The sequence below is a fragment of the Lipophrys pholis genome (assembly GCF_963383615.2).
Source record: "Lipophrys pholis genome assembly, chromosome: 2".
NCBI classification, from domain to species: domain Eukaryota; kingdom Metazoa; phylum Chordata; class Actinopteri; order Blenniiformes; family Blenniidae; genus Lipophrys; species Lipophrys pholis.
Window position 1 is genome coordinate 204,931 of NC_137636.1, and position 15,070 is coordinate 220,000.

Here is a 15,070-nt window from a genome sequence, read left to right on the forward strand (position 1 = left end):
GCCGCTCTAGTCAGGAGGGAGGGGGCCTACGTCCCCGTCCCCTTGAGGGGGGGTGGCGCCCCCTTTGGTTGGACAGGTCCAAGTTCTGTACAGCCTCTTTGATGCAGGTTTGAACCCACTGCTGTAGCTCAGTCTTTAACTGGTCAGCTCTGTAGCGACCGTGGTCCCTTTCCGAACCTTTCATTTTCCACTTTGAATTCGGGTCGGGCCCTTTCTTCGGTTGGAAGTTTTGTTCTGACCTGGCCCATTTTCCACCCTTTTGATTCGGTGGAATACCCTTCTGGCTCTGTTGTCCCCCCTTTTGATTTGGTTGTGCGCCTTTCTGCTCAGACGGAGAGGGTGTACCAGACCCTCCTCCAGCATTCGTTCTGGGTGTCGGCAACTCATCGCCCTCAAGCCTCAAATCCGTGTTTTCCCTTGGCTCCATTTCCAGGACCCTCTGGTCAATGTCAGGCTTCTTACCCGGGTATTGACGCAATTCCCACACCATCTGCGCGTGCTGGCGCAGTTCCTTCATGGTGGGTTTGGCGGTCCTGCAAAATAGAGCCACATCGAACCTCCCACTGTCGTGGAGGTTGTTGACAAACAGAGACTTGAAGGCGTGATCTTCCTCCAACCCCGGTGCATTGCGGCCTTGGAAGTAGGCCACTCGTAGGCGCCTGTAATACTCCTTTGGAGGTTCAGACTTCCGTTGGGTGATCGCGAATGCACCAAACGTTGCCGAAGCAGGGTCATTGTACAATGAATACTCTTCCCGGAGAGCCTGGCAGAGGGTGGAGTACCGGTCTCGGGTGTCTGGCGGCAGGGATTCCATGAAAACATGGACTGTTCTGGACGTTGTTTTCCAGAGAAGCTTTAGCTTCTCCCGCATGGAAGGACGTGCGATGTCGAGGAGGCAGCGTTCAACCTCACGGAGGTAATCCTCGATACTCGCGTCCTTGTTGCTCGGGTCAAAGCGTTCGATGTCCTTTGCGAGGGATTCGAGCTGGCGGGTCCGGACATCCCACCCCCTCACGGGACTGGGGCCGTCAGAGTCCTCTGACGACAGTTCCCCGTGGACTGCTGTCTGACGCGGGTCGGGGCCGCTAGGGCCATACAAGGGAGGTCTACTGGGGTGTAGAGGCACCCTCCTGGACCCCTGCTCCCGACTGCTAGCGTCGCGTGGGGGCTGCAGATGGGAAGGAGTGGCGGAGTCGTCGAAGCGCACCGTGCTGCGGCTGCGCGTGGGCTGAAAAGAATCACCATCTAAGCTATATGAGGCGTCATACCTCTGCGTTGTGGCGCATGAGGAGTCGATAGTGCCAGACCTCTCTGGCGAAGCCAGATTACGACGACCCCAATTAGGGTCACGTTGCGCACCTAGGGTGGCAGTGTAAAGCTGGTGTCGGAGATTTTCTTCCCTCTCCATGCCCATCGCGATTAGCGACTGAGCTTCTTCTAGGTTTTCCTTTAACTCCTGGATCTGAGGCTCACTCTCTAGTGTGCACTCATCGACCTTCGTCTCCTTATGAGGAGGCAGAGCCCGTTGCTTCTCGGGCTCTGAAGGCTGATCCTCGTCCTTGGAGGCGTCCAGCTCCTGTCGGAGGCGAGCGTTGTCCTTGGATAGCCTCTGGTTGTCCAGACGCAGCCGATCCGTACGCTCCTCCGCCTCCTTTGACTGTAGCTCTGCTCTACGCTGGTAGAGCAGGCTGATCTGGCCCAGGACGTCCGGCACTGTACGTGCCGGCTTGTCCCCTGGGTTGTTGACAAAACTTACCAGCTCTCGGATCTTTTCTTCGCAAATCTCAACGCTGTAGCGTTCGAGATTTGCTTTCTCCTCCAAGGAGAGACGGACGAGGTGGGACACCACGTCTCGTATGGCCGGCTCAGTTAGCACCGGCGGAGCCTCGGCTCCCTGTGCCCGGGAACTCTTACCCTCCATTGAGTGGTTGAGATTTACGCCCGAAGTCAACAACGTTAGCTGTGGTTAACGGCAAATTAGCTTTGCTACTGCACAGGTAACGGCTGTACCTGTGTCTTACAAACCTCTCGGTTTCGTTAATTGCTCGAGCTGCACCCTATCCAAGTTAGTCAGATGCGTCTAACACCTTGGCGAGCAATATTGTTAGTGTCTATTAATCGTAGTCAGAAATCTTAACACAGCGTGTTAATCATGCGTAGAATGCAGGGAAAGCAAGGCACTAACCACTTCACAACTGATTTCACACCACAAGTGACTTTGTTCGACAGTGCTGAAAAAGTGTATCTTGAAAACCAATTCTGGGAGAATAAAGTTAACGGCTACACCTTAAGTGAACGATTCAGGATTATTTTGTGCAGTTATTCGTAACAATGCTGGTTTACAACAGCCTCACACGGGGCACCATTATGTTGGGGTCAGCGTGTGATCAGAATATGCAAATTACCCTAGTGGTAGGCTACCGGAAGGTTCTACCCTGTCAGAGGTAATTTACATATAAACGAATCGCCAAACAGAAGTAAATTGTTATTTACGGGTTGACAATTACTGATCACTAGCGGTAGGCCACCAAAGTAATGGATTACTGGAGTAATAGATTACTAAGGTAATGTACCAAGTGTAAGTTATGCAAAGCTATAAAGGTTGATTGGAGTAAATAGTCAGTTATCGGCCAACAGCTTTGAGCTAAAAAGGGTCGCCTGACGGGAGGAACCTCCACGGGGTCCAATCGCGAAGGCGGTCCACCAGTGGCACGACCGGTCAACAGGCGTGACGGGTCACTCCTTTGTTGACAACTGCGGGTCAGTGGCGTGACCTACCGAAGCGACTGTGGACCCACAGGAGGCGACTCGCTGGAGTAACCGGGGAAAAGCTCAAGCTGCGAAGGCGTCACAAATGGCTATTGACCTATCAATGAACAACGGTACTTGATTACGAGTGATGATTAAATTACGGAGAGCAACCTATGATTCAAGTTATCAATGAAACAAACCTGCGATTTGTAAGTCAATAACTGAGGGGAGGCTGAATTACTTCGGTGGAGTGGACCACCGAAGGTGATCTGCAAGTAATTTAGAATGGATTGTTAATCAAACAAGTTTGGTTATTTATCTAATAACAATCGGGAGTAATCAAGGAGGAGTTGGAATTAATTAAGTAAAGTCGGGGTTTACTAATTAAATACAATGAGTTATTTGAATGAGCTAAACCATTGAAATTGAATTAAATGCAGTTAGGATTATTAATTGGATAAACTTGCGCTTTATGAATTAATAATACTGGATAATTGGATGCTGAGATGCACGAAAACCACTTAAAAATGATTAAAAGCACTCTTGAGTATTAATTGAATAAATTGACTAATTTATTAATTAATAAAGCATACAAATTATCTATCTGCAACAAAAATAAATGAACAATAGCTTAGAGACAATTCAAGTTGTGATTAGGTTAACTGGGTAACAGATCAATCAATAATAGTGCGGGTAATTAACCACAGAAAATGCGATGAAACACTTAAAATTATTTAAAAGCAATGCGGGTTATTCCCGTGGAAAACCTGCATTCATTCGCCAACGCCTCCTAGGTGTGTTAAATTACCCAAAGCGTTAAAATCATTGAAATTGATTTAAACCATTCAAACTATTAATCAATTGAATATTACCGTTACTTAATCAAAGTCGGGGCACCAGCTGAAGTTAGGGTCTTAAACGAAACATCAGTCTTAAAAAAGAAAGTTCAATTAAAATGTTTAAATTATTATTTCTGATTGAAATGATAATCGCAATTTAACTGAAGCAGGAAAGGAAGGCTGTAAATCCGAGCACTGACTGTTACAACCAGCAGTTGCCGCTGAAAAGCACACAAAAACCACCAAGAATCGTTCAATTCAACTATTAAGTGTTTATTAACAAACGTCTATTCCTAAATCATCAATCTATGAATCACATCTAATCAATAAACATCAAGCAAGATCTCATAAAACAACACAATACAAAACAAAGCCGGCTAATAAAGTGTGTGTGTGTGTGTGTGAGTGTGTATGTGTGTGTGTGTGTGTGTTCGAGTGTGGGGGAGCGATGTGTGTGAGTGGGTGTGTGTGTGTTCGAGTGTGGGGAGCGATGTGTGTGTGTGTGTGTGTGGGTTTGTGGAGCGAAAGGGGCGTGACTTGGTGAGAGGGTAATGACCACGAACGTCCACCAGAGGGAGGTAGACGTCGGCGGTCCGGTGTAATCACCCGATCTGGCCACTAGGTGCGCGTCGGCGCGCGGGGCAGTTGTGATGACTTAATGCAACCACCAGATGGCGGTACGAGCGGTTGCAATTACCCACGCGACTACCAGAGGGCGCCAAACGGCTCGGCGACCCGGCGAGGAAATCGATGTGATTACCCACCCGGTCACCAGAGGCGCTCGGCGTGCTCTGCCTGGGATAGCGTGACGTCACTGAGCTCCGCACGGGCCGTAGCCGTCGGGAGCGCGCCGGATTCCTTGTGGCCGAGAAATCCGAGCCGCAGTGAACTACACACGGTCCCAGGGACGCACTGAAAGGAGGCGCTTGGAGGCAGCGGCGGCCGTACCGTGCGCTGGTTAGTGAACAGGGAAACAGAGGAGAAGAGGAGAGAGAGAGAGGAGAGAGGAGGGGGTGTCTGACTGTGTACACTGACGCGACCGCCTCAGCTACACGTACAGAGTCCAAAAACGGCTGTTCAGGCAGATATGGACTCTGGGAGCAGAAGCGTGAGCTGAGGATGAGGAGGCTCGCGCGTGCGTGCGATGATTCGCGTGGATGGCCGTCCACGCGTAGACACAAAAGTACTCAGAAACAGGGATCGGCGTCCCAAAGTTACAAGTACCAACAATAAACACACAGCAATAATAATATCACGTTATTCTAATTCCTGCCCAGACTCTAAGCCTTACTTGGTTGGACGAGGGGGAAACGTGCTTCCGTGGCCAGGTGAAATCCGTCGATTTGTGGCCGCGGGCGGTTCTCTGGCGTCCCAGAAAATAGAGACCTGACGTGGACTACGGAGGGGAAACCCGTAGTGTGATCCGAGGGGCGATCAGCAGCTTCTTGCGATGAGGGGGGGAGTGAAGAAGCGATGCTCAGGTCGGTCTGCAGACGAGCGTGCGGTTGCAGCGCGCGCTCGGGGTCCGGATGATGCAAACAAAAAAAAGGAAGAAAAAAAGAAGGGGAAACCAAAAATAAAGGGAATTCCCGCTTTTCTTGAGCTCGTCCAGCGAGGTGAAGAAAATTCAGGCCCGGTCCAGGTGCGTTAACACGAGGCGCTTTGTCTCCTTACGAAAAGGTGCGTCTGGGTTGACGCGATTTCGTTTTGGAAGAGGCTGGATCTCTTCCCGGGCCTGAATTTATACCGTTATGATGTCTTCCGGGCTCCCCGCGGCGTTGGCCGTGGTTCAGCCAATCCACGCGGGGTTGGCTTGCGCGTCACCGGGCCGGTGACCCGGTGATGACGGGATTTTGGGTCCCCCTGCCGTCGAGCCGCAGTGCCGCAGCTAGAGGAGGGGGGACCCGGGGGCCCCCCCAGGGGGGGGTCATGTGATCAATGGCGAATTTTCCAGGGTTGAGCACATGGTTTCTTTGTTCTCAAAGAAACGTGGCTCACCCCCCTCCTCGCCCCCCCCCCCCCCTTCCTCATGAGGGTGAGTGAACAAAGGATTTTGGCTCCAACATGTGTGATGTGAGTTTAGAGTGTCAAACATACGACTGGTGGGCTAGAACCGGAATAACAGACTCCAAACCCGGCGAAGAAAACCTCCAAACTAATTCTAAAGATGTCAAAGAAGGCTTCGTTTTTAAAAAACAACTAAGTACAAAGCTGAGATTTGAGCTGAGATATCAGTGATGCTGCCATGAAAACTATCAAAGTACCTCAGAGCCTCAAAGCCATTTTCTCATGGTGAGTTTGTAAAAAATACCCACAATGCAACAGCTATAGACAAGTTTGTTTGGACATTTCAATTTATTCTGAACTACAAGGTTTCGTTAACATTGACAATTTCAATAGTGTTGAAATTGTAATAATTCTCAGTAGTAATTATTTGGTTTTGTGAAAATAGAGACATTTTTATGGCGTATACTCAACACCACGACAAAGAAAAACTTTAAAGTTTAATTTTAAAGGTTGTTGTGGCTCTATCAGGCCACTCCACATGGCCCCTGAACTAAAATGTGTTTGACACCCCTGGTTTAGAAAGACATGTGGCCAGCACTCATCAGTTCATGACTCTGAAAAGGCTTTAGCTTTTAGCACAAAATGAACAAATTATATATAACATGAGGTTTTGTAGGGAGATTTTGCTCCTGTCAGACCACTTTCTCTCTCCTTGCAGATTAAAGATGAAAAACAACGAGTTGCAGTTTCATTCAGCTGCAGCGTCAAATATCAACTTCATGATCTCACATCACATTTATTTACCTCAGCAGTTTTTAACTCCATCCATCCATCCCTCCCTCCATCCATCCATCCCTCCATCCATCCCTCCATCCATCCATCCATCCATCCATCCCTCCATCCATCCATCCATCCATCCCTCCATCCATCCCTCCATCCATCCCTCCATCCATCCATCCATCCATCCATCCATCCATCCCTCCATCCATCCATCCATCCATCCCTCCATCCCTCCATCCATCCCTCCATCCATCCCTCCATCCATCCCTCCATCTATCCATCCATCCCTCCCTCCATCCCTCCATCCCTCCATCCATCCCTCCATCCATCCATCCCTCCATCCATCCCTCCATCCATCCATCCATCCATCCCTCCATCCATCCATCCATCCCTCCATCCATCCCTCCATCCATCCATCCATCCATCCATCCATCCATCCCTCCATCCATCCATCCATCCATCCCTCCATCCCTCCATCCATCCCTCCATCCATCCCTCCATCCATCCCTCCATCCATCCATCCATCCCTCCCTCCATCCCTCCATCCCTCCATCCATCCCTCCATCCATCCATCCCTCCATCCATCCCTCCATCCATCCATCCCTCCCTCCATCCATCCCTCCATCCATCCATCCATCCATCCATCCCTCCATCCCTCCATCCATCCATCCAGCCATCCATCCATCCATCCATCCATCCATCCATCCCTCCATCCATCCATCCATCCATCCCTCCATCCATCCCTCCATCCATCCCTCCATCCATCCATCCATCCATCCATCCCTCCATCCATCCATCCATCCCTCCATCCATCAATCCATCCATCCCTCCATCCATCCTTCCAACCCCCCCTCCCTCCATCTCCTCCCTCTTATCCGTTTCCGGGTGGTGGTGGTGTCAGTCTGAGCACCGTCACCCAGATCACATTGCACCATTAAGAACCTTCCTGCAGGTGGAGAGCCCACAGGAAGGTGGAGAGCCCACAGGAAGGAGGAGAGCCCACAGGAAGGAGGAGAGCCCACAGGAAGGTGGAGAGCCCACAGGAAGGTAGAGAGCCTACAGGAAGGTGGAGAGCCCACAGGAAGGTAGAGAGCCTACAGGAAGGTGGAGAGCCCACAGGAAGGTGGCGCCCGGCGTGGGACATGAACCCTCTACCTTGAGACAGAGAGTCTGACGCTCTACCAGCTGAGCGGGACGGGGGCAGTTTTTAACTCAACGACTCTTTAAAGTAATTATATAGATACTTATTTATTAAACTCTCTCTCCCTCTCTTGCACACACACACACACACACACACACACACACACACACACACACACACACACACATTAATGATTTTTATCTTGTATGTTTTCAATCAAGATAAAAAGACCCTGCATTCAAAACCTAATAACTTCTATAACAATTCACATGGAAGGAGGCCGGCTGGGAACAGCTCTCCTCCAGCTGTAAATCACAAACTAACCTTATATATGCTCATTTCCCCAGTGAAAGTCATTTTAAAGAATATCCTATATATCTTACATATCCAGCAGTGAAGTCAATGATAACTAGCATTCTTTAAACATTCAGTTGAACATAATCCAGATGGTATTTAATCTAAACTGTGTGTAATGACATATATTACAACCCCTTTCAAAACAAATATTCTCACCCTGAAATGAAGTCCTGCGTCACACGCTACATAAAAATACAAGTTCCATCCTTCCATCTTTACCTCATTTCCCGAAATGTCACAGTCTTCTTTTAATTCCCCCACAGAAATCATACAAATGCACAAAAGCCTGGATTTTCAGCCTTTTTCCAGTTTTAAAGTTCTAAATTAAAAATATGCCAAGCACATCCAGAAGATTCAGAGGTAAAGTGAAAAACAGAGAGTGAGCACTGAAGCAAAGGAACAATCCCCTGAGATCTCTGTAAAAAAAGAAGAGGTGGATGATGGAGAAAGCACAGGCAGAGGCAGAGAGAGAGAGAGGGGGAGAGAGAGAGAGAGAGAGAGAGAGAGAGAGAGAGAGAGAGAGAGAGAGAGAGTTTGCCTCCAGTCTCGGCACAGAGGAGGATCAAAGGTTTGTGCTCTGCATCTCAATGGACATCCGGTCACCAATACTGATGAGGCCGGGCGTGTGATGCTCCTTTCACAGGGTTTATATCTTATGGGTAAACAAGTGGCCATTGCATGCAAATAAATGACTGCACACTTCCAACTCAGTCTTCGGGTTAAAAATGTTGGATTAACATGAATCAAAAGGTACTGCGGATATAAAATGTTCAGGCATATTTTCAGTGTTGGTGCTATACTTAAAAAAAAAAATCATATTCATGTAAAAGCTACACATCTTTGTCTTTTTCTTTCAAATTTTCACAGAATTCAACTCAAAAGCTTTATAATCTTCATGAAATATTATCATTATTATTACAGGTTTTGTTTAATTAGGTTTTCAAGTGCATCGATGGTAATTATTGGAACTGCATTTGACATGTTTCTAATGCACCACCCTCATCATAATCAATTTAGTGTTTTTACAAAAAACCCTTTGAAAAGAGCTTACTCTGCATTTTACAGGTGCCGCTGTGTTTTGCACACCACACACTATTTCCAGCTGCTCCAGTCAGAGAAGGAGGCTTCAGAATTCAGTGCCCAGCATGACATGATCACTGCATTTGCACTCTTAACTGTTTCCCGAACTCGACGCTGCATAAGCTGGTAAACAGGCCTTCACATTGCAAACTGACTGCGGGAGTGTTTACCTGGACAAACCAAGATCCAATGAAACAAAGCCAAATGGATTTTTTGCAAAGTTTCTCAGGAAAAGTTTAAAATGTGGCTAACTTGATATATTTAACCTGAATTGTGTTTTTCATGATGAAAGTGACACTTCTAAAAGCTTGACAGGGTTATTTTAAGGTGGAGGACAGAATGCCGTATCTTAGCTGTGACCTCCGACCCTCAACATTGTCAAGCTGAAACATCAGCAGCAAACTGATCAGTTCCAGACGATGGACAGCCAATACCGTAAACCCTTTGTATGTGATCTAATGTCGAGTTTGTGAGTGTGGCTCAGTGCATCCTGCACGTTTATCCACACATCCTGGAGAGAAATTAATAAATTGGAATTGGCAAGTGCAGCCGGTTTAACAACGACATCTCTTCCCCGGTTATGAATCTTTCATCTGTAAGATAAACATAGATGCAACATAAGACTGTGCTTTCTTACATGAGTGACAATGCAAACACTCTTTTACTTTTGTTTTTCAAGCTGGCTTGTTTTTTTCTATTTTGGAGACCTGGAAAAAAGAATAATTTTACCTTTGAAGTGATGACTCAATATCACAACTGGACAACAGTGTCATAAACATTTTAATTGAAAACAATAGAGGCTGTGGAAAATGAGTGCTTAACAATTTAGAATACGATGACACTGGAAATTAAAACCACGCACTAAATAAAGATTTCAAAGTATCGAATCAATGTCTACTTGGATCCATATTAAAAATAATGATTTCTCTGCTGTAATAACCCTGAAAAAAGTGATGTTTTCTGCAGCTTCCTACATTTCGGCATTGCCTCTCATTACTGTGTTTGTCTATTCCAGATGGTTGTAAATCCTCGTGACCTCCAATGGGATTGTGTCCCTTTAACTTGAGAGCCTATTAATTGTTTGCAATTATCCTCAGCAAGCGTGGCATCTGCCAGAAGAGTCTCCTCTCTTCCCACATGTATAGAAATGCCATAATGGTGTAAAGGTTGACTGCGACGTTCACTATTTATTGCACAGCAGGGCTCATACAGTCAAAATAAACCATCACAGGTCAAAAAAGAAGCATGTCGGCTTCTCTAAATCCCTCCCCAATTCCCACGATGTTGAACATACCTTTGTGTACAGGAAATCAATCAAGACAGTGCCTTGTATCGGTTCGCTTCATGGAAAAACCAAATCATGGGACCCTTGTAAACTAGTTTGCTTGATTACTTTGTGTTGAAAATGTGCTATTCTGTAACGCTGGGGAATCATCAGTTCCCTTGGTGCATTAAAAAATCTTTTAGTGCAAATTTGAAGGAAGAGAATGACAGAAATCAGACAAACAGAGGAACTTATAAGGCAATAATTATAAATATATCAAAAATAGTCATTAGAGAACTATCTTTGTTACAAAAAAGGTACAAAAGTTTTGTCCTGCACCAGTGAGAGGGACATATTCTTCAGTTCCTCTGCTGATTTGACTGCTTTGTATCCCAGCTGGTGAAGAACTTTTTGACACACAGTCTGCGTGTATTCTACCATATCGTAAGACAGTTTCAAACGCCAACTCTCCGCGTTGGCTGCCGAATCCCTCACCGTACCAAACTTGTGTTTGGCTGAGGGCTCATTGCTACCTCGAGTGTTTGCATGTATCCAGTCTTCCACAGTTTTATCCATCGGCAGCCCCAGATAGTCGTAGATCTCCTTTGTCTTTAGAAGCGGATTTCTTGCCAAATCCTCGTATCGAACCAACATGTACTTCCCTTTTAGCCAGTAGGGATGGCTAAGACCAGTGGAAACAGAACTGAGGAAGTCTTCACAGACGACCGTGAGCTGACTCAAGTCTAGATTATAGGGCCTTCTTCCCGTGGCCCTCCAAATACGCCACAGACGATATGTATCCCTGAATGTCTCAATCCGCGACGACAGGATGCCGCGCGGGTCTCTGACCAGTTGAATTACTTTGATATTCAGCCGTGGGTCTTCGACTAAGGCGCGTAAATCTCCGATCTCTGGCACCCGGACGATTTTGATTGCCACGTGCCGCTTCTCGCGGCAGGCCTCCGTCGCTAAGGTCATGTTCAGAGTCGCACATTTCTTCACACAGTCCCCCTCCTCCAGGTTCACGTCGGCAGGGCTGAAGGCGTCGCACACCGGCTGCTGGCACAGCGCTCGGCTGGCGCCGCGACGGAACAGTTTGTCCGTGGTGTGGTTGGCGGGCGTCGGCTTGATGTAGCTCTCCAGGAAGTAGAGGTCACAGCCGTACAGGCTGCGCAAGAGGTCTCGACTCGCGCCCAGCATCACCCGCCGGTCCGCGGCATTGCGACTGTGCGACAGACGTGGAATCAGCGTGGTTTGAACGTGATACAGAGGCTCGAACAGGTAGAACACCTCCTGGTGCTGGTTCAGCAGCTGCCCAACAAAGGACGAGCCGCTCCGCGTGGTGGCCAGCACCAGGATGTGCGTTTTGCGTGTGGCGTTGATGGAAAAGTACGGGTAGTCATCGCAGCCGCCGCCGCCTGCTGTTCCACGCTCAAAGGGCGGTTCTGTCTCCTGGCCCCCAAGGCCACAGTTCTGGGGGCTGGGCAATGGGCACAGCTGGAAAGGCTTGGAGGTGAGCGTCCGGATGGCCGTGTACTGGATGGCGATGGAGGCCAAGGCCAGCAGAATCACTGCCTTCCAGGAACATTGCATGGCTGAACCACTTCATTTAGAAACAGCGGTCCCATGCCAGGTCCTCCCTGCGAACAAAGGATTATTTTTTCTTTTTAATCATAACAGCAATTTTCACTTTTAGTTCATCAGCTCACGACAGTGTTTGGAAAATGTGCACGACTTTACTCTATTTACAGTAACAAAAGCTGCCAATTTGACGCATGAATATATCACATTATTACAGCATAAATTGACACTTTCATGCAGATACAATAATTACCAACCACACAGGCTGTACTGATAATGGTTTTTGAGTTGAGGAATCATCAGTAAGTCAAATAATATGCACCAAGAAGATTATGGTATTTTTGATTGCAAGTGCAGAGACTATAATTTCATTGACTTTGGTACTTGTATAACAGAAAAGTTAATGACTAACTTTTTGTTGAGGTACAGTTTGCTATTAAATCTGCTTGTAGCCGTCAGACGTGTCTCATTTTCAAAAAAAATCCAAACAGATTATGTTTGGAGACTACAGTATGTGCAATCAGCTGACTATGACTGACAAACATGCAGCAGCAGTGGACATAGAGTCTTCAAATAAGAAATGTCTGCATCCACAAATCTCCTGATACTTTTCAATGTTGAATGATCAATACTGAAGATTACTTCACCAAGTAAGTTCTGCAGTACAACCTATGTATCCACTATAGCTCCTCTTTCTGTTCCAGCATGTCTGCATCTCCTTTAGGAACAGTTTGGCCTGATTGGAGAGTCGATGCACACAGTGCTGTATGCCACTTAAAAACAAGAAAGTCTGAGCTTCTTCAGGAAGGTAAATAATAGTTTCAAGCTGCGCTGCCAATGTCACATCAAGGGGACTCATGTGCTGTATGGGAAGGTTTAAATCATCCAGGAGAAAATGTACATGGATATTTTTTAAATAACAAATATCAGCTGTAGCCTTGATGCAGGAAACTTTATTTATTTAAGTAAAATAATGGCTCACCAGAGAAATACATTCAAATCACGCAGTCGTTTCTTAAATCATATCGAATTTTGCCGCTTTAAAATATGAAAAATGTGTAAATAAATAAATAGATAAAATAAATAAATAGATAAATAACGTTTCATAACCGTATATTAGATGTGTTTACTCTGGCCAGATTGAGTCTCCAGCCATCTGCTTGTGTGAGAGGGAGGGTGAGAATGATGATGGGTTTTCTACATACTCAGAATACTGGCAACACAGATGAGTTAGGCTGATATGAGGCAGGTTTATGAAGGAAAAGACCCCCCCCCCCCACCCGCACCCCCACCCCCACCCCCCCACCCCCTCTTAAACACCGCTGATCCTCCGTGATGCAGACATCCCTTTCCTCCCCCAAATGCTGCGATAAGACAACATCCAGCAGAAGACGAGCGAATCCCACCCAGTGTGGATGAATAACATGACGAATCAAGCTCGCGTAATTGGGTGATGTTAAAGTACAACGCTCAGTTCTACCTTGTTAGTAGTTAGAGTCTTCTCATGATGCGTCCATGAAACCCCATTCGGTTTCCATGTATTTCTTTTCTTCCCTCCTTTAGTCCTGAAGCGTTTTCTTCCTCCGTGCGCTCTGGAGAGAGGATGAATGCGCCGCGCCGGGGAGAGCCGTCGATTCCATGGATCTGCGCGGAGACGCGATCAAGTTCAGCGGCTGCTTGACTGGGATGAAGCAGGAGGCGGACAAAGGTGGAACCAGGAAATCCAAACGCATACATACATATACATACGTGTGTGTGTGTGTGTGTGTGTGAGGGGAATAAAAGAGTTGGAGGAGCTGTGGTATTACTGAGCAGCCGGGCGGAGAGAGAGAGAGAGAGAGAGAGAGAGAGCGAGAGAGCGAGAGAGAGAGAGAGAGCGAGAGAGAGAGAGAGAGAGAGAGAGAGAGAGAGAGAGAGAGAGAGAGAGAGAGAGAGAGAGAGAGAGAGAGAGAGAGAGAGAGAGAGAGAGAGAGAGAGAGAGAGAGAGAGAGAGAGAGAGAGAGAGAGACTGCCGCTGAAAGCAACAGCCGAGCTCCCTTAAATGATGCGCAGAGGCTGAGTGTGTGTGTGAGGTACACAAGGACCAACTGTCTGGACCACCCCAGACCCCTCCCCTTTTCCACCTGCCCCCCCCCCCCCCCCCCAACACACACACACACACACACACACACACCCACATTATCCTCACACCCACACACAAGCAAATATTGCCAGTGTTTCCATCAAACCATTTTCATAGAAATGCATGTTTTTCTTCATTTCCTTTATTCTTGTTATTATTCTTGTTGTTCCAGGCACGTCAGGCATGTTGGCATTAGCTCTGTTATCATCTCGCATGTTATCTGACAAGTCTGCTGGGGTGGCCGGGCTTTAGGGATATTATGTATGAGATTAAAAAGAAAGAAAGAAACAAAAAAGTTTCTCCCCCTGACTTTGACATGAACTCGTCACATCAGCATTAAGTGCCTGGAGCTCTGTGATTCTGCAAAGCCTTGTCTCCAGGGCATCTGGAACCCACTTATTAGGGATGGGTGGGCCGATAATCAACGGAATATGAGGGTGAAAACGGCACAGTTGTATGAATGAAGCAGGACTTTAGAAGCAAGTGGAAGAAAGCTGAAGAAAAGCAGAGAGAGAGAGAATAGGCTCTATGGTACAGGGGGGGTGAGGAGAACCCCTCTACTTTAACCCCTTAAAACCTGTGGCAAGCCGTTGGAGCATTTATTAGATATTCCTGATGTCTAGCTCTTTGTCCTCACCAGTAAGACATTTCAGCACACTAGTAGAAAGACTAGTAAGGCTTTTTCCACTACTAGTGACACTTTTGACATACTAGTACACAATTAAACTTTACTAGTAAACTACTGTGCTGGACCAGTAACATTACTCGTTAAAATGCCCATTAATAACACTAGTAAAGCATTTGTGATCTCATAGTAGTACTCGTGCCATAATGCCCACTTGTACGGTACATTTTATCCTACTAGTACGACTAGTAACAGCAAGGATGCCATTAGTACTACTAGTAAAGCGCAAACTATCTATGAGGTCATAATCGAGGCTCTTTTCCAAACTTGAGGGAGTTATTTTGCCAGGTGTCATTATTGGAATCCCAGTTTTCATCAATCTGTGAAAAACTAACAAAATAGGCACAGAAAACAACAAGTTAAACCTTTTCTAACGTATGAACATAACAGATATGTTTTCCAATGTGAGATAGCGTACTGTTCTTTCAACTTTTTTCAGGTTTGGTGGAAGTCATTTCTTTGA

The 15,070-nt window shown here is 46.8% G+C and overlaps 1 protein-coding gene across 1 annotated transcript; it reads right to left on the reverse strand.

Moving 5' to 3' along the window:
• Window positions 1-9,717: 9,717 nt before the first annotated feature.
• On the reverse strand, window positions 9,718-13,578 carry chst1 (carbohydrate (keratan sulfate Gal-6) sulfotransferase 1). The gene is made up of 2 exons (XM_080491854.1): window positions 13,281-13,578; window positions 9,718-11,859 (listed from the first exon to the last, which is right to left on the reverse strand). Exon 2 carries the CDS (start codon window positions 11,810-11,812, stop codon window positions 10,526-10,528), a length of 1,287 nt encoding a protein of 428 aa, XP_080347980.1. The 5' UTR covers window positions 11,813-11,859; window positions 13,281-13,578; the 3' UTR covers window positions 9,718-10,525.
• Window positions 13,579-15,070: the final 1,492 nt, after the last annotated feature.

Excerpts from the sequence above, each read along its gene's own strand:
- chst1 (XM_080491854.1), bottom strand. The coding sequence starts at position 11,812 with ATGCAATGTTCCTGGAAGGCAGTGATTCTGCTGGCCTTGGCCTCCATC.